This window comes from Convolutriloba macropyga, chromosome 12 (genome assembly GCF_964194025.1).
Source record: "Convolutriloba macropyga chromosome 12, txConMacr16.3, whole genome shotgun sequence".
Taxonomy (NCBI): Eukaryota; Metazoa; Xenacoelomorpha; order Acoela; family Convolutidae; genus Convolutriloba; species Convolutriloba macropyga.
The window spans coordinates 28,333,721-28,356,819 of record NC_134479.1 but is presented as its reverse complement, the minus strand read 5'-3'; the positions used below and the strand labels follow the sequence as shown (position 1 = coordinate 28,356,819).

The window sequence follows — 23,099 nt, the reverse complement described above, 5'->3', positions numbered from 1 at the left end:
TCAAACCAAATTCAGGTTAAAAGCTATCACAGCTCGCGAAAATGATGTTGAAATTGGAAAATCATATTGAAATACAACAATCATATTGAAATTGTAAATAGTTTTTTCGAGACATTAAATAGAAATAAACAATTTTCTTTTTGTGTCTGCATACCATCTGATGTGCTTACTGCTTACAAAATATCACAGTTTCCGAGGTAAGAAAAACAGAAAAACTGCGTGCCTTTTTAACCTGTTTACATAACTATAGATATTTATATTCTAACAACTCTTCAAAAAATTGCTAACGAAGTATTTTTGAAATTTTTCGGTAAAATGATTTAGATTCTCTCAGTTTGATGGACAATTTTGCTTTGGAGAGCTTCAGAAATGCTCAGTAGTTGACAAAAAGTTCATTTTAGAATTACAATATCAAAAATAATTGAATTTCGCAGAAATCTAATTCCTTTAATTTCTCCTTCAATGATATCTATTATTAAAAATATACAACAAAATTTTTTAACCGTATCGTCCAGGGGTTAGCAGTGATGGTGTTAGCTTGACTGATAGCTTGATAAAAGTTTTTAACTTGCATTTTTTAAGGGAATTTTTGTCCATTAGGGCTGGCTCATTCAGAATTTTATGCAGCTGAAATTAATTGGCGACTGTTGATTACTAACAGTCAAATAATAATTGTGCCAAAACTGGCTTATTTCAATCACGCCAACGCTCACACATAGCAGAGTACAAGAGAATCGAGGACAGTTCAGGAATGTTAAAGCAGATGAAGAAGAAAACTTTTGGAAAAAATATTTAAGCCAATTAAAAACTGTTACCTCGAAGCAATATTGGGGAAGAGAACATTGGAGGCTCTGTTATTTGAGATTTCAGCACTTCACTATTGAAACATCTCAAATTTTACTACTATAGATAAAAGAAGATGGGACTGACTTGAAACGAGGCGATAAACATAGCAGGAAGAATTCCGGAAATGGCTCAGAGAGTCATTTCCGGAATTAAGCTGGAATATGGTGTTAAGCTGGACTCTGCCAATGATGCGCTTGGCCAAGATTTGTTGAGAGGTGTCAAGAATTTTTCTCGGTTTATTTTGATAAGATCTTACCACGATCTTATTAAGAGATACCATGAAATGTTGGTATTTTAAGCTTTGTCAAGATGTTTCAAGTTTTGCAAGAGATGTAAAGATCATACAGGTCTTATCAACATATATCGAGGTTCGATTCACTGGGCATGTAATGGCAGCTGCTCTGTAGCTGGAGGTGTATAACTCAGTGGGGACACTGCGTGCCTTTTTATCCTGTTTACATAACTATAGATATATATATTATAACAGCTCTTCAAAAAATTGCTAACGAAGTATTATTGAATATTTTGGTAAAATGATTTAGATTCTCTCAGTTTGACGTACAATTTGGCTTTGGAGAGTTTCAGAAATGCTCAGTATTTGACAAAAAGTGCATTTTAGGCTTACGGTATCAAAAATAATTGAATTTCGCAGAAATCTAATTCCTTTAATTTCTCCTTCAATGATATCTATTATTAAAAATATACAACAAAATTTTTTAACCGTATCGTCCAGGGGTTAGCAGTGATGGTGTTAGCTTGACTGATAGCTTGATGAAAGTTTTTAACTTGCATTTTTTGAGGGGATTTTTGTCCATTACTTTTGGTTTGAACTTGAGATAAAGGGCGGGCTCATTCAGAATTTTACATAGCTGAAATTAATTGGCGACTGTTGATTACTAACAGTCAATTAAAGTTGTGCCAAAATTGGCTTATTTCAATCATCCCAACGCTCACACATAGCAGAGTACAAGAGAATCGAGGACAGTTCAGGAATGTTAAAGCAGATGAAGAAGAAAACTTTTGGAAAAAATATTTAAGCCAAGTAAAAAGTGTTACTTCGAAGCAATATTGGGGAAGGGAATAGTGGAGGCTCTGTTATTTGAAATTTCAGCACTTCACTATTGTTACATCTCAAATTTTACTACTTTAGTTAAAAGAAGATGGGACTGACTTGAAACAAAGCGATAAACATAGCAGGAAGAATTCCGGAAATGACTCGGAGAAGAAAATTGACCTTTATTCTAGACCAAATGATCCCTCTACATCATTCTTCTAAATATTTTGAAACAAAAATCGGAAACATAACATAACAAAAGCAACTGACAAAATTTGATATAGCATCTGATGGAATTTATCCAAGACGCTACTCCATGAAAACTAGGTCTTGACAAAAGAGCAAGACAACTGGTAATACAAGTATTTTGCACAAAATGATATCATTTGAGACATAATTTCATTAAATTAATTCATTTAGAGTAAACCGAGAAAGAAAAAATATGAGGAAGGGCAAATTCAACAACAAATCTCCATACAATTCTATCGAATTCACAATAAAACGCTAAGATGCAATTTCCCAACAAAAATTTAATTTGTCTCATCCTGAATCATTCATCCACGCAATACTTGTTAGACAAATACTAAGAAGTGTTAAAAATTGCAAAGTGCAAACAACCCGCATTTTTGCTGAATGGAAAATTCAATTCAATAAAAAGTCACTTGTCTGGCTTTCAAGTGTCATCCCAACAATTATTTGTGCAAAAGTTTTAAATCAATCTTCTGCTGGATCAGTCGACCACTCAGTACTCGTTAAAGAAATATCAAACAACAAGTAGATAATGCAGAGAATTAAAAATTGATCAAGAAAAATTACATCGAAAAGCAAAAAATTAGAGACAAGAGAAAACAAATTTTAAAAGCAGAAAAAAATTCGGCACAAATTTGTCAAAATTACACATTTTTTTAACAAAAACAACTAAGTTTAATACCAATAGAAGTGAAACTTAACCAAGACTGCTAAATTACCTAATTTTAACCACAAAAATCCTCAAATGTTTTACAAAATTGAGAAGAATACAAAATAGCCACTCAGAACCAGGAAAACATAGATGAAAACCAGGCTAATATAGATGAAAAGTGGCACAAAAACTGTTGCAACTATAGATAAATGAAACAAATACCTCTTTGTGATAGTGTTTTCACACGTACTTTTCTCGCTAACTCTCAAGAGAGCCAGCTGAACAGAAAACCACTATGTCTTCTCTCTGCGCTTCAGCAATTTGACCTAAACCTTTTTTTCACGCATCTCACTTCCTGTTTCAAATACACTCCAACAACATTACCCATCAAAAAAGACTCTCCACCAATACTCCTCTTCCATTCATTAAAAGAAGCCGAAGCGAAAAAAGCAGTTTTACAGCTCTAAAACTTGTCCTTCGGAATCTACTTTTGAGTTATTAGATGTTTATGAAAATAATTATGGTGTTAAGCTGGAATCTGCCACTGATGCGCTGGGCCAAGATTTGTTGAGAGGTGCTAAGGATTTTTCTTGGTTTATTTTGATAAGATCTTACCACGATCTTATTAAGAGATACCATGAAATGTTGGTATTTTAAGCTTTTTCAAGATGTTTCAAGCTTTGCAAGAGATGTAAAGATCATACAGCTCTTATCAACATGTATCAAGGTTCGATTCACTGGGCATGTAATGGCAGCTGCTCTGTAGCTGGAGGTGTATAACTGAGTGGGGAAGCTGCGTGCCTTTTAATCCTGTTTACATAACTATAGATATTTATATTATAACAGCTCTTCAAAAAATTGCTAACGAAGTATTTTTTTAAATTTTTGGTAAAATGATTTAGATTCTCTCAGTTCGATGGACAATTTTGCTTTGGAGAGTTTCAGAAATGCTCAGTAGTTGACAAAAATTTCATTTAGGTTTACGATATCAAAAAAAATTGAATTTCGCAGAAATCTAATTCCTTTAATTTCTGCTTCAATGATATCTATTATTAAAAATATACAACAAAATTTTTTAACCGTATCGTCCAGGGGTTAGCAGTGATGGTGTTAGCTTGACTGATAGCTTGATGAAAATTTTTAACTTGCATTTTTTGAGGGGATTTTTGTCCATTACTTTTGGTTTGAACTTGAGATAAAGGGCGGGCTCATTCAGAATTTTATGCAGCTGAAATTAATTGGCGACTGTTGATTACTAACAGTCAAATAAAAATTGTGCCACAACTGGCTTATTTCCATCATCCCAACGCTCACACATAGCAGAGTACAAGAGAATCGAGGACAGTTCAGGAATGTTAAAGCAGATGAAGATGAAAACTTTTGGAAAAAAATTTTGAGCCAAGTAAAAACTGTTACTTCGAAGCAATATTGGGGAAGGGAACAGTGGAGGCTCTGTTATTTGAGATTTCAGCACTTCACTATTGAAACATCTCAAATTTTACTACTATAGATAAAAGAAGATGGGACTGACTTGAAACAAAGCGATAAACATAGCAGGAAGAATTCCGGAAATGGCTCGGAGTGTCATTTCCGGAATTAAGCTGGAATATGGTGTTAAGCTGGACTCTGCCACTGATGCGCTTAGCCAAGATTTGTTGAGAGGTGCCAAGAATTTTTCTCGGCTTATTTTGATAAGATATTACCAAGATCTTATTAAGAGATACCATGAAATGTTGGTATTTTAAGCTTTGTCAAGATGTTTCAAGTTTTGCAAGAGATGTAAAGATCATACAGGTCTTATCAACATGTATCAAGGTTCGATTCACTGGGCATGTAATGGCAGCTGCTCTGTAGCTGGAGGTGTATAACTCAGTGGGGACACTGCGTGCCTTTTTATCCTGTTTACATAACTATAGATATTTATATTATAACAGCTCTTCAAAAAATTGCTAACGAAGTATTTTTGAATATTTTGGTAAAATGATTTAGATTCTCTCAGTTTGATGGACAATTTGGCTTTGGAGAGTTTCAGAAATGCTGAGTAGTTGCCAAAAAGTTCATTTTAGGCTTACGATATCAAAAATAGTTGAATTTCGCAGAAATCTAATTCCTTTAATTTCTCCTTCAATGATATCTATTATTAAAAATAAACAACAAAATTTTTTAACCGTATCGTCCAGGGGTTAGCAGTGATGGTGTTAGCTTGACTGATAGCTTGATAAAAGTTTTTAACTTGCATTTTTAAGGGGATTTTTGTCCATTAGGGCTGGCTCATTCAGAATTTTATACAGCTGAAATTAATTGGCGACTGTTGATTACTAACAGTCAAATAAAAATTGTGCCAAAACTGGCTTATTTCAATCACGCCAACGCTCACATTTAGCAGAGTACAAGAGAATCGAGGACAGTTCAGGAATGTTAAAGCAGATGAAGATGAAAACTTTTGGAAAAAATATTTAAGCCAAGTAAAAACTGTTACTTCGAAGCATTATTGGGGAAGGGAACAGTGGAGGCTCTGTTATTTGAGATTTCAGCACTTCACTATTGAAACATCTCAAATTTTACTACTATAGATAAAAGAAGATAGGACTGACTTGAAACAAAGCGATAAACATAGCAGGAAGAATTCCGGAAATGGCTCGGAGTGTCATTTCCGGAATTAAGCTGGAATATGCTGTTAAGCTGGACTCTGCCACTGATGCGCTTGGCCAAGATTTGTTCAGAGGTACCAAGAATTTTTTTCGGTTTATTTTGATAAGGTCTTACCACGATCTTATTAAGAGATACCATGAAATGTTTTTATTTTAAGCTTTGTCAAGATGCTTCAAGTTTTGCAAGAGATGTAAAGATCATACAGGTCTTATCAACATGTATCGAGGTTCGATTCACTGGGCATGTAATGGCAGCTGCTCTGTAGCTGGAGGTGTATAACTCAGTGGGGACACTGCGTGCCTTTTTATCCTGTTTACATAACTATAGATATTTATATTATAACAGCTCTTCAAAAAATTGCTAACGAAGTATCTTTGAATATTTTGGTAAAATGATTTAGATTCTCTCAGTTTGATGGACAATTTGGCTTTGAAGAGTTTCAGAAATGCTCAGTAGTTGACAAAGTGCATTTTAGGCTTACGATATCAAAAATAATTGAATTTCGCAGAAATCTAATTCCTTTAATTTCTCCTTCAATGATATCTATTATTAAAAATATACAACAAAATTTTTTAACCGTATCGTCCAGGGGTTAGCAGTGATGGTGTTAGCTTGTCTGATAGCTTGATAAAAGTTTTTAACTTGCACTTTTTGAGGGGATTTTTGTCCATTACTTTTGGTTTGAACTTTAGATAAAGGGCGGGCTCATTCAGAATTTTATACAGCTGAAATTAATTGGCGACTGTTGATTACTAACAGTCAAATAAAAATTGTGCCAAAACTGGCTTATTTCCATCATCCCAACGCTCACACATATCAGAGTACAAGAAAATAGAGGACAGTTCAGGATTGTTAAAGCAGATGAAGATGAAAACTTTTGGAAAAAATATTTAAGCCAAGTAAAAACTGTTGATTCAAAGCAATATTGGGGAAGGGAACAGTGGAGGCTCTGTTATTTGAGATTTCAGCACTTCACTATTGAAACATCTCAAATTTTACTACTATAGATAAAAGAAGATGGGACTGACTTGAAACAAAGCGATAAACATAGCAGGAAGAATCCGGAAATGACTCGGAGAAGAAAATTGACCTTTATTCTAGACCAAATGAACCCTCTACATCACTCTTCTAAATATTTTGAAACAAAAATAACATAACATAACATAACAAAAGCAACTGACAAAATTTGATATAGCATCTGATGGAATTTATCCAAGACGCTACTCCATGAAAACTAGGTCTTGACAAAAGAGCAATACATCTGGTAATACAAGTATTTTGCACAAAATGATATCATTTGAGACATAATTTCATTAAATTAATTCATTTAGAGTAAACCGAGAAAGAAAGAATATGAGGAAGGGCAAATTCAACAACAAATCTCCATACAATTCTATCGAATTCACAATAAAACGCTCCTCCTGGATCAGTCATCCACGCAATACTTGTTAGACAAATACTAAGAAGTATTAAAAATTGCAAAGTGCAAACAACCCGCATTTTTGTTGAATGGAAAATTCAATTCAATAAAAAGTGACTTGTCTGGCTTTCAAGTGTCATCCCAACCATTATTTGCGCAAAAATTCTAAATCAATCTTCCACCACTCAGTACTCCTCAGTCGACCACTCAGTACTCGTCAAAGAAATATCAAACAACAACTAGATAATGCAGAGAATTAAAAATTGATCAAGAAAAATTACATCGAAAAGCAAAAAATTAGAGACAAGAGAAAACAAATTTCAAAAGCAGAAAAAAATTCGGCACAAATTTGTCAAAATTACACATTTTTTTAACAAAAACAACTAAGTTTCATACCAATCGAAGTGAAACTTAATCAAGACTGCTAAATTACCTAATTTTAACCACAAAAATCCTCAAATGCTATACAAAATTGAGAAGAATACAAAATAGCCACTCAGAACCAGGAAAACATAGATGAAAACCAGGCTAATATAGATGAAAAGTGGCACAAAAACTGTTGCAACTATAGATAACTGAAACAAATACCTTTTTGTGATAGTGTTTTCACACGTACTTTTCTCGCTAACTCTCACGAGAGCCAGCTGAACAGAAAACCACTATGTCTTCTCTCTGCGCTTCAGCAATTTGACCTAAACCTTGTTTTTCACGCATCTCACTTCCTGTTTCAAATACACTCCAACAACATTACCCATCAAAAAAGACTCTCCACCAATACTCCTCTTCCATTCATTAAAAGAAGCCTAAGCGAAAAAAAGCAGCTTTACAGCTCTAAAACTTGTCCTTCGGAATCTACTTTTGAGTTATTAGATGTTTATGAAAAAAATTATGGTGTTAAGCTGGACTCTGCCACTGATGCGCTTGGCCAAGATTTGTTGAGAGGTGCCAAGAATTTTTCTCGGTTTATTTTGATAAGATCTTACCACGATCTTATTAAGAGATACCATGAAATGTTGGTATTTTAAGCTTTTTCAAGATGTTTCAAGTTTTGCAAGAGATGTAAAGATCATACAGGTCTTATCAACATGTATCAAGGTTCGATTCACTGGGAATGTAATGGCAGCTGCTCTGTAGCTGGAGGTGTATAACTCAGTGGGGACACAAACGGAAACGATCCAAATATTTTTCACCAGCATACCTTTGCCGAAAAAATATTTCGGTAATGTCTCCAATTTTGTGGCTTTATAAAATCTGGAAAATAATATGCAATCATAGTTCCCAGGTTGAGGCCCAGACCCAAATTGAGCTATGATCAGAGAATCCAGACTGAAATCTCCTCTGATCAGACGTTCCAGACCAAAATAACCTTTAGTTATTGGTTTCTTTTTTTTCCTGATCATTTTGATCTGATCAGATATCTTTTAAATTGCTCTTGAACGAAGTTCATAGCAATTATTGTAAACGTGTGTGTCTTTTTTGTATGCAAATTTTTTGCTGGAAAGTTTTGCGCTTTTCTTCTAGAACATTTTGTAACTTCTCAGGTGACTTTTTTACTCTTTCGTTCATCATTTTTGATTGATCTATTGCTCTCTTTGAAGTAAAGCTTGTTGCTAATATATAATCGGTTGCAGTTTGCACGAATTAGTGACTCCTAGCGCAGTGGTTAGTGCGGGTGTCTATGGACTGTGAGGACAAGGGGTCGAATCCCGTTGGGGGCAGGGTTTTTTGCACCCATAAAGAAAAATTGATTTAGGCTACAGACCCTGAATTAAATTGCTTCGCCTGTCGTTCAAGAGCAATTCTTCCGACATTTGTCGGTTTATGTTTATTTGGCTCGTGGCGGAGCCATAATCACCTACTCATTAGAAAAAAATGCAAAAGAATGCTCAGACTCAAGTGCGCACGACATGGCCTCTGATCAGGCTCAAGTTCGCTCGAATCCGCCTCTGATCAGATCTTTCAGACCGAAGTGACTTCTGATCAGACCTAAATCATTGATATTTTCATTTCAGTTTAATTTTTCTGTTTCCAGAAGCATTTCTTTCAACTCAAGATGTCACTGAAAATGCGCAACCGAGGGACACGGCTGTGATAATTTTTTTCAACCAACAAATTGTCAAATCAAAGCAAAAACAAACTGCCCTTGATCAGAAGGTAAGGCTGGAAGAGAACAGACCAAGGGTAATCTCGAGGTTCCAGAAGCGACCCTCAGTTTTGCTTCTGGCAAGTGTGATGGCCTCGGATTCGACAGTGGATCATTCCGTTGGAGTGACGTTTGCACTGAACTATATGGAGAGGATATCCCCGTTTTGGATTGAAGGTAATATTAACAGTCGCCGTCAGCCTCTCAAAGGCTATTATTTTGCTTTTTTTTACAATTCAAAGAATTTGATTTCTGTCGGTGCGCTGTCTTTATGAGCGGTTCACATTTTTCTACTTTCTGATGTCAATGAGAAGTCAAATTGGAGTAGTGATTTTAGTCAGGCTGGATGGGGGGTATTGCTTTTCGTTGTTCTGTTGATAGCTGCGAAGCTGTAAAAGCGAGTGTAAGAGCGAAAAAGCGAGCGGTTTTGCGGCGTGAAATTTTTCGCTCTAAAATTATAGTAGAGTGAGAAAACGGTGTTTGAACAAAAATTCGCTTTCTCGCTGGTGGTTTTTTGTTCACATGCGGCAATTTCACTTTGATTTTTACTGTTTTTTCGACTTTTTCGATCGGATTTTTTTTCTAAATGGTTTTCCCAATCTATTCATAGTTCATTCTCCGCCTAGTTTTTTGTTTGAACCAAATTTTCATTTCTCGCTAGTGGCTTTTGCGTACATGCGGCATTTCGACATTGATTTTCTGTTTTTTTGATGTTTTTTTTTCAGAAATGGTTTTACCAATTCACTCATGGTTCGTTCTAGGTCTACTTTTTTGTTTAGTCAATGAAAACTCTTTGAATTGTACGTCAGGACTTGCCCTGCTATGTTTTTTTGTTTCGTCGTCTGACGCTCCATTTTCGTTTTACATTTGTTCTAGAAAATTTTGTCTCGTCACTGCTTAAATGGTTTTTTCGCGCTTGAGTTCACGCTTTCTGAGTGACCTAAATTGCGGTTATTCAGAAGTTGTCTGTTGCTTAAACAAAGTTGATTGTAAGGAAAAAGATTGTATGGGCTGACAGCCGAGTGGTTAAGGCGACTGGTTGTTATTCAGATCGACCGTTCGAGCCGCGGCAGAGAAACATTTTTTGTACCCAAACATTTTCTTTTGAGTTAAACTTTTGAGTAAGTTTTATAGGTGGCTGCGATAATTTCTATGCACTCATTTCTGTATCTTTTTCCATCTGTATTTTACAGCACGCAAGTCTATTTCGCAGCTATTCCGGCAATCTGCCAGCTATGTTACATAGTCAATAGTGAACTGATTTGTAGTTTTTGGAAGTACATTGGTAGTTTTTTAGGTTTTGGAAGTACTTTTACAAGTTTTTTTTAAAAAAATCTATGCCCTCGTTTAAAGTTTCGCCAAGCAAAGTTTCTTTTTTTTTGGTGTGAAATTTATAACTTTGCAGTTTTTGAAGAAAAAAGTTTGCAATGAAATTTCATTTGAAAATGCCTGCAATTATGAAAGAGTTTGTGTTTGTGTTGCTTTCGGTGGCCCAAAGAAGTTTTTTGCCATTGTAATTTGGATAATTTGTTTACATTGTTTAGTAGCTATTGATATTGATTGCATTTGGCCGAGTGCTCAGGTTTTTTTCATTTATTCAGGTTGTTTTTCAGTACTTCTCCTGCTACGTTTTCTTAATTCAGTCTATCATCTGTACTGGACGTTTTACAAAATCGCAGAGTAAAAGGTACAACCTGTTTTTTTTGAACTCCACTGTTTTTTTAGTTTTATGTCACCCCTTATTAGCAGTAGAGAAGTTGCCCACCCGCATGAATTTCAAGAAGAAAGTGAAATTTATTCTGAGTTCACTTCTAATTCTCTCTCCTAAATATTTTCAGCATTAAAAATTTTCCTCCTAAAAAATTTAAAGCAATTTTGCTTCAGGTTCGTACCAAATCGCGACATCTACGCATTGCGCCTACTTTGACGATCTCACTTGGTCTTACAAATTGATGCCAGATGAATCCATTCTGTACATGGAACCCACGAGAGCGATCTGTGTCTCCAATCACACGACTGTGTTCGCAATTATCACGCGAGTTGACCAAGTCAAAGATGATCCAATTGTCATTGTTAGTATTTTTTAAAAAAATTGATTTTACTGAAAATGTTTCTTATTCGTTTCTGACAGAGAAATGTGAAAATAAGTGTGAGTATAATCAGGAAAATGTACAAAATCGACGTGTCAAAGAAATTTAAAATTGCTCTCCTTATTTCTTCAAATTCATTAAAATTCATTTTTTTAATGTAGCATCATTAAGCATTATTTCACACATCTTTTAAATTAAAGTTAGCCTTTTTTTTGCACGAAGATATGCATAAATTTGGTTTCGTGCTTCAATGAAAATTGGCCAAATCTTCGAAACAGAGGTCACAGGTTGCCCAAACTTTTTCTCTGGGATTTTCCTCATTCTCAGGTCTGTGCGTTCAAGTTTGATCGTATATATTTTCGAAAGCTTGAATAAGGTAAAAAAATGAAAACGGTTAAAGTCTTATTATTCCAGTGACGGTTTTGACAGTTCTTCTTAGAAGAGAAAGAACCAGTTATGACCAGCAAAGATTCAGAAATTTTACAAAGTTTACGAATCCCCCCAGTATATTATAAAACTATAATTGATAGATTGGCATCGTTTTAAGCATGGTTTTGCAAAAGGCTGTTAGATTATAAAAATATTATTAGTGCAGAAACAAGCTTTTGTTTTTTCAGAGGTGCTAATGATGAACACAATATTTTAGTTTTGCGAAATAAATGGTAGATTTTCAAAGTTTGAACTACTTTAGGAATCATTTCACTGGATCTCCCAAATTGGATTCTTCTTTGCGACATTATTCACATGCATGGCATTCTTCGTTCTTTTGTATCTCTCTGAGCAACTCGAACCCGAATACGTCATTATCCGACTGGCATTCTTCGTGTCAATAAACTTCGTTCTTTGTGGGTACCTAGTTGGAGGCGACAGGTCCAACGTATTCCCGGAAAATAACGATTTCGGTCCAGGATTGTGTACAACATGCAGGATCCTAACCCAATTTGGGTTCTCAGCATCGATGGGAAACTTGGCCAGTATGGTTCTGGCACAATTGGTTGATGTTTCGGACCAGAAGATGAAAACTGAAAGGATTTATCTCTTCTATTTCTGTAACTTGCTGCCTATTCCGGGTATAGTATAAATCAACCAAAAGCTTTTTTTCTCTTGATTTTCAGGGATTTGAATATTTTTCCAGAACTCTAATTTGTGTGATTAAATTTTTTTCCGGAGAACTCCATTTAAAAAATAGAAGACACCTACTTCAGTCAGCTCTCTAATTAAAAATCAGAGCTACAGAATTTAAGTATTAATTAAAGCTCGCTTGCACCGTAGCAATTTAACCCCCTACCCTTCCCTACCCCTCTAACACTTTCCTCGCTCATTCAAGCACCCAGTGGAGCTGTCATCCAAAAGCTACCTATATTGACTGGCATCAGTTCAGACCAATGTTATTTGGTTTTTTTGTTTTTTTAGCTACGCATGCTCTTGTAACCACTTTTCTGGACCAAAGCAACTACGAAGACCTCTACACATGTTTCCCCGAATTCCTGTCCGTCCAGGGTGGCACTTCGCTGGCTCTCGGTGGAATTTACATAATTGTGGGTCTCATTTTGGCGTACAAAGCCAACTCGGCAACTTACAGCTTGGCTTTTATGTTGAATGAAGAATCGGTGGTTGTGTCGTTTGAAACTGCTCACAGAAGTGTCAACTCACTTCTGATAGGTACGTGAAAAATTTTCAAATTCCTGTTCTTAAATTTTGTATGTTTTCGCGTTTTTTTTTTGCTACAGGAAGTAAAATTGGGTTTTGTTTGGGCTCACTTGAACCCTTTCAAAAAATCCATCCGCTACATTATTGGAATTGAAAGTCAGTCGAAACAGTTTTCGACTGCAATTAAAGTTTTTTTTTCTAATTTTACTTCACATTACAGATGGCGCATTTTGATCAAAATTTGATCTGAATTTAAACCGTGTTTTGGCTCTTTCAACATGTTTTTTTCTCAGGAAGAAAACATAGAAATTGATGTTTCAAAACCATACAAATTACAACAGAGAATTAAATTAAATTAAATTGATTTATATGATTTTTGACAGAAAAAAAATTATGACTTTTTTTGTTTTAAACTATTTGGTCATACGATGAGTTACTTAACATGCATTTTTATATGCTTTTAACAGATATTAACATGGTCTATCCAAAATTCATTAAGATCGGGTTCTTTGTGTTTCAGTTTGCCCGGTCGTTTTTGGTTTCACAATCTATGCGTGGGGTCAAGAAAGCTGGCTACTTCACGCTATACTGGCAGTTACAATAGCCTTGTTCTCCTTTGTGTTGTTCTATCTCTTCATAATAGCCCCGAATGAGATAAAAGAGGCTTACGTGAGTCACAATCAGATCAGAATGCCTCAACTGAAGAGGAAACGGAAGCCAAGTGCAAAGAACGCGAATCGAACCCCGACAGGTCTGTGATTGTGAATCAGAACAAGTTCTCTTGTTATGCCCGCCTCCCCCCACGCCCGGATCGAGCAACATATGAAATGAGCTCACTGTTCAAAAATTTTACATCAAACGCCTTAACCAAATTTGATGAAAACATTCTTTTCTAAAGTTGAGCAGCTTTCAGATGTTCCAGTTTTTTTTTTACAAATTACCGGCTCACTGCTAAGTTCGAACCTCTTTCATACCTCAGCACTCAATAATTCTCCAGTGCGCCTTATATCCCTGATATTTTGAGCAACCAAATTGTTGAAGCCGTAAGTTTTACTGACCTCAAGTTCAAAAGCTGTCCCAGAAACTTCAATTTTTAAATCATTATTTGTTAATATCAAGTGTTTTTTTATAATAGGGAGTTTGAATTTAAAATTTAACAAGGATGCTCGGTAATGTGCGTACGTACATAAGTTTCCGACCCCGCTCATCCACATTCTTGACTTAATTGGCTACCAAATGATCAAAAGATGGAAAACTTTCAAAAACATATCGTTCCATAAACAACCAATGGAAAACAATAATGCCACCCTAGAGGGTCGATCAACATTGTTGATAATACGACTACTAGAAAGGACAATAATAAATATCAAACAACAAACATTATTTTCGACCAAAACTCGATTTTTATAATAAATAAAATCATAACAAAATCAAACTCGCATCAGATAAAAACTAAACGGAATAATTTAACCTATACATCATTAAAAATAACAAGTAACCAGTCTTCAATGCGACTGGTTAATAGGTCGACAAAAAAGAGCAAAGAGGTGTGAAATTCAAAAATAGGTTTCTTTTTTTTTAAAGGAATTATTTTCACTGAAGTCTCTAAAATGGTAATTTATATCTCCATAGGAAGCAATTGAGACAAGTCAATATCCAATGTTTAACTGCGCAAAATTTCAAAGCCAGCGGGACCTACGATTATTGTTATAAATTAAAAAGAAAACCTAAATCCTATAAAATATATAAATACAAAAAAATTTCAAATATTTTATGAAAACTCGTAGTAACAGCTGTAACAAAGCCGAGAAACACATGTTCGAAGCTATAACTGTTAAAAAGATTAAATTATAGTTCTCCGGAAACGTTTTGTGACCTAAGTTTACAAAGACTGAGCTACAAATCGACCGAAAAATTAATTAAAATTGACGGAGCTCAAACCCAATTTTAAGAACAAATATGTTCAAAAGTTATAACAGACATCAAAATGATGTCAAAAACAGCAATTGATTAAGTTGAAATACCTGAGGCAGCCAATTGGTCCTGTCAATAGGAGACTAAGTCACGACCCCCCAAAACAAGTATATAAAAAAGCCAAAACTTCAAACAACTTTACGAGATCACACTGCTGAAGGCACTATAATTATCAGAAAGAAGTGTATATTGTTAGTCACTTTCTCTTCATTTTAACATCAAAGGGTCTTCCTTCTAAACGTATTACGTAGACATGACAACAAAAAGATGCCCAGATATTGAACAGTATAGAAATCTCGAAATTTCTCTATGAAATTAATGGTCGGAGCAATCGGTCACAACGTATAACTAAAAGCAAAACGTATTATGAAAATGCTTCAATCAACAAAAGTTAGTGAGATCGAGTCAAACGGTTACAAAAATGAAAGCAAAAATGATGCAGTTGAAAAAAAAATTCTTTTTTTTTAGTTTCAATTTTGAAAGTCATTAAAACAAACAGCTGTGAACTGAATTCTTTAACTAGGCTCAGTTATACGTCCTGGGGAAGCTATTGAGACCCACTGTTATTAGATATATGGTGTATAACAACAAAAAGAAAAGCAAACATAAGCAAAAACAAAAAAAATCCATGAAATTTTGCGTGATAACTGTGTCTCAGCCCAAAAAGCATAAACTATATAACAAGGGCAATTAATTATTCAAATACGCTTTTTTGCATCATTGTTTAGTTTCTTTACTATGATTTCTTTCAATTGCACTTGTCAATAAGGCGATAATTCGACAAAGAAACAAACTGAATGCAGTTATATTCAAAAATAAAAAAGGCGTAGTATCAAAACAAAGAGACCATTAGTTGAACATAAAACCGTTACGGAAATTAATTTATAACACACGGGAATTTTGTATCTGCTTGTTTTCACTGAGACTCTGCCCGAAGCAGAGATATATGAGATAAAATAGCGACAAAGTTCAAAATTTAACCGATATTGTCTTAAAACAAATTTTTTCAAAGTCATAACACACGATAGATAGCAATTGAAAGAAATGTCAAGGTTTAAATATACCTCCTGAAAAAAAATGGATCTTTGACTGGGGACAATAAGTTATTGGGCTTAACGATTGGACAAAAAGATAACAAACGAAATCAGAATTCAAGAAGTATAAAAAAATTTTTTTACGAAAACAATTTGTCATAGCCATAGAAACCGCTTAACTCTGAAACCGTAATATAACCTCGTTGGGCCTCGTTTTTTTGTAAAAACTATCTGTCATTAATTGAGCCCTGATTTGAAATTGTAGTAAGAAAAAAAAGGATTTTTAAAACTCATTTACATATTTTCGGAAATGCTTTGAAAAAAAAAGTCGCGCCCCATTAAAATCTAAAAACTTTTTTATCGTAAGGATCCATGGCGAGATCAAGATCAACCTAGATGTTGCTGCCGGTCTAACAAATACTCATTTGTTCATATGGTTGCAAAATAGATCATTTTTTAAAACAAAATCTTTCAGTTTGTCCAAATTAAAAATGCATTTTGAATATTTAATGAGTTTAAATTTGCAAAAAACTGGCTAAATTATAACTCCAGAAGACTCTCAAAGCCAGTACAACTAGCTCAATTCTCAGCTCTAAAAGATTATGGCTGCAGCTTTAAGGTATTTACTTCCAGCAAATTTAAAGCAAGTCCGCTGAAAAAGCAAATTTGGCCCCAATTTTGGTCCCAAAAAAGTAGAATTTTGAAAAATTGAGCATAAGTTCGAGCCAACAAACTCGAACCGAACAATTCAGCAACCCTGCTCTATTTTTAGAGATAAAGTTAATGAAACTACAGTCAACAATTTGAAGAAATTTTTTGGCAAAAATACCGAAAAAGTGAATAAAAACGGCAAAAATACCGCTATTACTCACAAAAGTTTAAAACTCAATAACTCCCTATAAAAAATGAAAATTGAAAAAATCTTTTTAATTCCACATTCTACGCTGGACGGGCTTTTTAATGATATATCTCACAGCTCCATGCGATGATTATATCTATCGGCCAAAACTGTTTAAAAAACCCATTTGAGTATATAGTTCCTCCCCTACTAAAGTGGGTCGGAACAAAAACTTAGGTTTAAAAAATCAGTATCTTGAATCAATACGTTATGTCATTACATTACCATCCAATGATCTAGAAGAACTTTGTAAAAATTTTTGCGGCCGAAATTTGCGTCGTCTTGAACTATTTACGGGTTTCAGTTTAGAACTTAACTTGGTACGCGACTTCGGTCATGTTTTTTTTAAACTCTGGACTTCAATTTTATGGGTTTCCGAGTGTAAATTTTTCTTTCATTAGCACTTTTAATTTGTAACCTCCGGCTTTCTTTCAGTTGAAGACACAAGTCCTGTTCCTGAGAGCGTCAACCGAAGCGAGTCAGCTCTGTCAACATACTCAATTGGATCTGCCTTCTTCGGAATCAACTCCAGTGACGACCATCCAAACAACAGGCGTAACTCGGGCAGCCTCAGCAGTGGGTCACTTTACGGGCGAGGGTTCTCCGGGTCAAACTCGAGTTCATCTCTGAATGTAGATGAGATGTATAAGATAACTTGCGAAGAAAGAAAAGACTGAATTGACACAGTCGAAGATCCCTATTCGATCAATTATTTTTAGTGATGCGCACATTCAAATCGTGCAAGATTTTTGCAAGTTGATTGAGATCTCACAGGTTGATCAAAACTTGCAGGGTGATTTGAACTTTGTTTTCAGCTATATTACAAAAGCCATGCCAGAAATGTGCAAGTATAATAAAATCCCTTGTAGCAACCCTTGCATAATTCTTGCGAAAATTTGATTTTTTAAATCAATAGAGCTGTACAATTTCTTAAAAAGCTATATTGTATATGCCCCTTTTCGATAGATTTTCAAAGTTAGATCAATGCTGACAATTTGACCTGTCATAAAAAACTTTAAACTTTATAGATGCAACCAGACACTTCAGTTTGCTCTTCATTTTGTGGTGAAAACTTTTACTAAATGGAGTACCAACATTTTGTCAATTCGCATTATCAACCCCAACGCTGCCAGGAAAGTTCAATTCGGACGATTAAAATCGTAAAATCTGTTCAAAATCCATTTGTTCTGAGAATTCAGTTTTTTGTATATTTTGTTTTATGATTTCACCGAACCAATTATTGAACACGTCAGTCAACATTTAAATCGGAATTTTCTCAAAGGTAAATTTAATTCAGCTTCTCAAAGGTATACCGAATTGAATTGGCTGCTTTGATTTCTTTTTGAGCTACACACGCGAACTTCAGTCCAAGATATGCATATCTCTGTTCGTACGACTAAGATAAATTTGTATGAATATGAAATAAAGCAGGTCGCTCTTGTTGAAGAGTCTGGCAATGGTTCATGCCCTTCTCTAATAATAGAAAATGCTTGATAGGAGAATTTTACTACGTTCACTTTGGCCATGTTAACGTCTTGCTCAACTTATAACAAAAACTTATCGAGGGCTTTTTGTTAAAATGCATCTGATAATGAACGTCACTTCGAGCGGTTTTTACTATAGAAAATATTGATCACAAGTTTCGTTCTTTTCAGAGATGTTCGAAGACTTCAAAACTGAGATGATAGAACTTTGCCAAGTATCTTGGAGTTTGTTACTGTCAAGGCTTTACAGTTTTTTCTAATGATGTGTGTTAACTAATGATTTGTTCGAAGTTCATGCAATGAAAACCTCAACGACAACTTTGTTTTCATATTATTTTTTTAAAGAAATGAGAAATTTATAGTGTAAAGAGAAACATCTATTATCACCAGACGCAGATGTTATACGTTATCTTTAGTTGTCATGCAAAGTCCATTTGAACAAACCCAGTTATTTATGGTGAATTGAAAGGATAAAAAAAAATTGATCAAATTTGTTCGTTTTTCAGTTCAATGATTTAAAAAAAAGATTGCTTTTCTTTTTTTTAAAACAATGGTGAAAAATGTGATCGAACGCAAATTCTTTTTTTCTGTTTTGTAGCTACTTCTAGACTCTAGGAGTAGCTAAAAATCAAGAAAAAAGTTTTTTGCTTTCGATCACATTTTTCACCATGAATTGATTTAAAAATAAGAAAAAGCAATCTCTTTTAAATCATTGAAATAACAAACGAAGAAATTTTCAGCTTTGCGTATAGCGATTGCATTAAAACACTGCCCTTACTTTTTTCCAAATTTGCCATTTTTTGCAAAATTTCTTATGTTACCGAAATGCGGAACAAATTCCATTAAAAAAACAACGGCGCAACTCAGAATAAACACCGTTTTATATCTTGAGTACCGATTATATTTTGATTGAAAGAAAATCAATTGAAAGCGATGATTTCAAAATTAGTTGCTTGTAACTAAAGTTTATTGCTGCTCATTAAGAAACAGCAGCAATAAAAGGAAATCTTTCTCAAAACGTTAGTGAATGTTCAAAATTGTTGATCTTATTCTCGATCGATTTAAAAGTACGCTGTTCAATTTTTATAATTGACTGCGAAAATTGTTTATATTTTATTCTAGTCATAAAATGGATTCACCAAACTGTACAGTATAAAGTTTATCGAAAATTTTGGGAGTTATTTGCATTTAAAATTGTCTTTTAGCAAGAATTTTTCCGAATTTTTGGTACAATAAGAAATCGGGAGTAATATTTTTGTTTTTTCATATAATTTTTCGGAATCCAAATAAATTTTTCGCGTTTAACGTTTCAAAAGACTTCCTATTTCTTGGCCTCATTTTCCCACGAGAATTGAAAAATTTACAACGTGCATTTTTTTGACCAAAAATGGCTGTGTTTGCAATAAGTATCGTTGTAGCATCACAATTTTCCTGCCCACTACTATACCGTTCAGCTAATTGTGCTTCAAATATCCCGTGCCATTGCTCTTCAAGAGCAACTGATAAAAATGCTCCAAATATAGATCATGTCATCGTTGAAACGAATGAAACCATCATATATAACGAAGTATTTGACCCACCTATACAGTCAGACAATTTCTCCTCAACGTTTAATTCTTGCTACAAATATGAATGCAAAAAATGTAATTAAAAAACAACTTTACGATAGAAATTAATATAGCCCAACTGAATTCAGGAGATCAGTCAAAGAGATAAATTAGCTTACATTATACAAGGTTATCACTCCTGTTCAAATTTTACAAGAGTTTGAACATCAACTTTTAAAAAACAATCTAAAGAACGCACCTTTGAAAACAGTGTGCACAAGGAAAAACAGGTCACTTTTTTATTTAGCAGAAAAGTTGCAAGCAATAAAAACTCTAAAAAAGACAATTTTCTCCATAAAAATTCAATCGAAAAATTTTTTGAACTAAACCCGAGATAACCGAGATACCAAAGAGACTTCGAAAAATTCCACAATCTTATTGAAATTTGAGTGTCAGAGAAAAATGAATGGAACCTCATTAATGAATTAAGGAAATCCAATAAAACAAAGACTATGGTTTTTTTTTGAAAAAACTGTTCTAAGGATATTATCTCAGATAATTAAAAAAGGCCAAGCTGTTCACCTATAAGTATAGCAGATAAGGCGATTTTTAAGCAAAAGATCTTGATTGCGTGTTAAAGTTGCCTCAAACGAGAACTTCATTCAATTTTGTGACTAAATGTGAGTGTCTTAAGTCGCTTCTCTCTCTTGGGAGAAATAAATCGCTGGGTTGTTCTAAAATCTCATAAGTTCTACACGACGCAGCTATTGGAAACCGAGCTTGTTTGTTTTCTTTCAATAGAATTCATTAAGAACAATATTTTTCCTGCAGCATTGAAGAGAGCTAACGACCCACCACATTTCAAGAGAGTCGATCATGGCAATCCACTGTACTATCTTCCAGTTGCTCATACACAAGCGCTCTCAAAACACTTTGAATCTCTAGTGAAACAACAAATTGGGGAACATGATAACAAATATAAGTTGCCCTCAAAATCACACTTCTGTTTGAATAATAGAACAGTTCTTTATAACACTTTTTTCATGCTTTTTGCACCGTAAGTTTATGTTGTGTGCTTTTTTTTTATTCGTCCATTTAGACAAAAACTGTATGATGTTAAAAAAAATGCGTCATCTTGAAAAACAAGTGTTTTGTTGTTAGGCATGTCGTGACCCTATTTGGTGGTCCTGTATTTAAGTCGAGAAATTATCTGGTGGTCCTGTATTCAAAAAGCTTAGAAATAGGACAAATGCCATATTTGAATTTTATATCTGAAGGAGAGTCTATTTGTGTTAGATTCAAACAAGCTTTGATAGCCCAATTCAATAGTTTTTCTTAAGTTATTAACAGTTTCCGATCAATAGATAACGAAAGAACCAAAAATTACTGCACATGATTGCAAACCAGAGCTTTAAGAATGGTCTTTTTGCAACCCAGAGGTACGACATGTCGAAGTGCATAGGTGCATTTGATGCCCTGTGTTTTTTTGCCAGAAAACATCTCAACCGATAAATAACAAGGAGGCTCGTTGATATGCGTTTGAAAATAATGTTGTGACCCCACTCAACCACATTTTTCACTTTATTGTCCATCAAATTAGGAAAAGAAAGAGAACTTTTAAAAATTTTTTTTGTTCGAAAATAACTGGTTTATCCAATTAAAAAACCGTTCTAGCTTTAACCATTTTAGAAATGAAACAATGATTCATAGGCCCAATGATAACTGCCATAAAGGAGCGTAAGAGACGAGAGTAACGACCAAAACTCAATGTCTATCTTTTCTTTCGAAAATACTTAAAGATGTCAATATAGCATCAGATAAAAAAGTTAAAAAAAACTAAATGGCTTGCATTTCACCAAGCAAGATGTCTGAACTGTCTTTATTGAGAGCAATTAAAAAAAGACAGGAAACAAAGAGCAGAGTTCTGTTCCGTAATTAGCACAAAAGTAACAAAAAAGGCTAGAGTATTTCAAAAAGAAAACGACAGCGCGGTATCACAATCAGAATAATCTTCGAATTCCACATCTTCGAATTCCACTAAATATTTCCACAACTAAAATCAAAACTGATCTTGCTCTTGCTGCTTCTCCAAATGTTCTAAATAGCGAGTTTGATCAATAAGTCAATATATCAAAATTAAATGATGAACTTGGATAATTATCTAAAATTCATAATGTTAACTGAAAGAAATATATAGTTTTTTTAACAGCTCTTTCGATACCGAATCTGACGCTAGAATAAATAGACTCAGTCGTATCTCTACAAAAAACATTAAATAATAGAAAACTCGAAAATTCATTAAGTATTTCCAAAAGCAATTCGTCGGAGCCACAAAAATCTTTTACTAAAAAAACCCCAATTTCTCAAGAAACAATATATATTTCAACATAAAGGCGACCTCATTTAGTTGAACTTTTAATTGGTTATAGAGTTATCTGCAATTGGGATGCAAAAATGTTCTAAAATGGATGGCCCAAATTGCAATCCGAATTATTGAAAAGAATAGCGATGACAACTGGCCTAGCTAGCAATGCGCAGCAGTTGATATCAGTGCGCAGCTGTGGCTATCATTGCACAAAATTGCATTTGCTTTTAAAAAAAGTTCCGTAACAATATTTTTGACAAACGGAAACCATAATATATCAAAAAGGAGCTATGCATTTTCTTAAATATTGGTTTAAATTAGCAAAAGACTGCTAAAACTTTTTTCCTGAAATTTTTCCTCAGAACCAGAGTTGAAGTTAGCCCGTATCTGGGCGAACTAAGATTATTTCAATTGTTTATATGTCTGCCTTACCATCGAAACTTGAGAAAGGGGGCCAAGAAGGCAAGAACTCAGGTGAAAAATTAGCTAGAGCAGTTGTTGCAAACAATTTGCTAACTCTCGTTGAGGTTATCGTTAACAATTTTTATCATTTTTTTCAAACCAAAAATTAATCAAAATTTATGAAAACGTTTATACGAAGAAAAGTACGAACAAAACAACTGAAGTTGGGCTAATGTTCACAAAATATGAATTGCAGACAAAATTTGAATAATTAGAAGCTAATTTCGTTACGTCCTTGATGCTAAACTTAGCGATAGTAGCAATGCCTAAATCGGCGACGAATCACTCAGATCGTGTTGCTAGTTTTCGCACCATAATTATTCAATTTTTAGCCTGTATTGTTTTGGTTGTTAATAAATCGAACTTCATGATTTCATGAAAATCCTTCATTTAAATCAAAAATAAATTCATAAAGTGGAAGCCGCTGACATCAAACGTGTGGAAAAGATTGACGAGATCAAAAGATTAGAATCAATGGACTTGTCGGCAGTTTACGCACACTTACAGTAGGACAACTCTCGACGTATATACCAGTGTTTGGGCGTGTCAGACTTCTTCGCACTCGCTTGCTTTCCGGAT

At 34.3% G+C, this 23,099-nt stretch overlaps 2 protein-coding genes across 2 annotated transcripts in view; both read left to right on the top strand.

Moving 5' to 3' along the window:
* The window catches only part of LOC142351175 (uncharacterized), a 54,699-nt gene extending 36,827 nt beyond the window's left edge, over positions 1 to 17,872 (top strand). Inside the window, exons 9-14 of the mRNA XM_075403296.1 lie at positions 8,906 to 9,193; positions 10,901 to 11,088; positions 11,798 to 12,176; positions 12,520 to 12,768; positions 13,277 to 13,507; positions 17,098 to 17,872. Of these exons, the coding sequence (XP_075259411.1) occupies positions 8,906 to 9,193; positions 10,901 to 11,088; positions 11,798 to 12,176; positions 12,520 to 12,768; positions 13,277 to 13,507; positions 17,098 to 17,339 (1,577 nt within the window). The 3' untranslated portion in view covers positions 17,340 to 17,872. The remainder of the gene's footprint in view (positions 1 to 8,905; positions 9,194 to 10,900; positions 11,089 to 11,797; positions 12,177 to 12,519; positions 12,769 to 13,276; positions 13,508 to 17,097) is intronic.
* The window catches only part of LOC142351224 (mediator of RNA polymerase II transcription subunit 22-like), a 595,906-nt gene that overhangs the window by 260,321 nt on the left and 312,486 nt on the right, over positions 1 to 23,099 (top strand). The gene's annotated exons all lie outside the window — the stretch shown is intronic.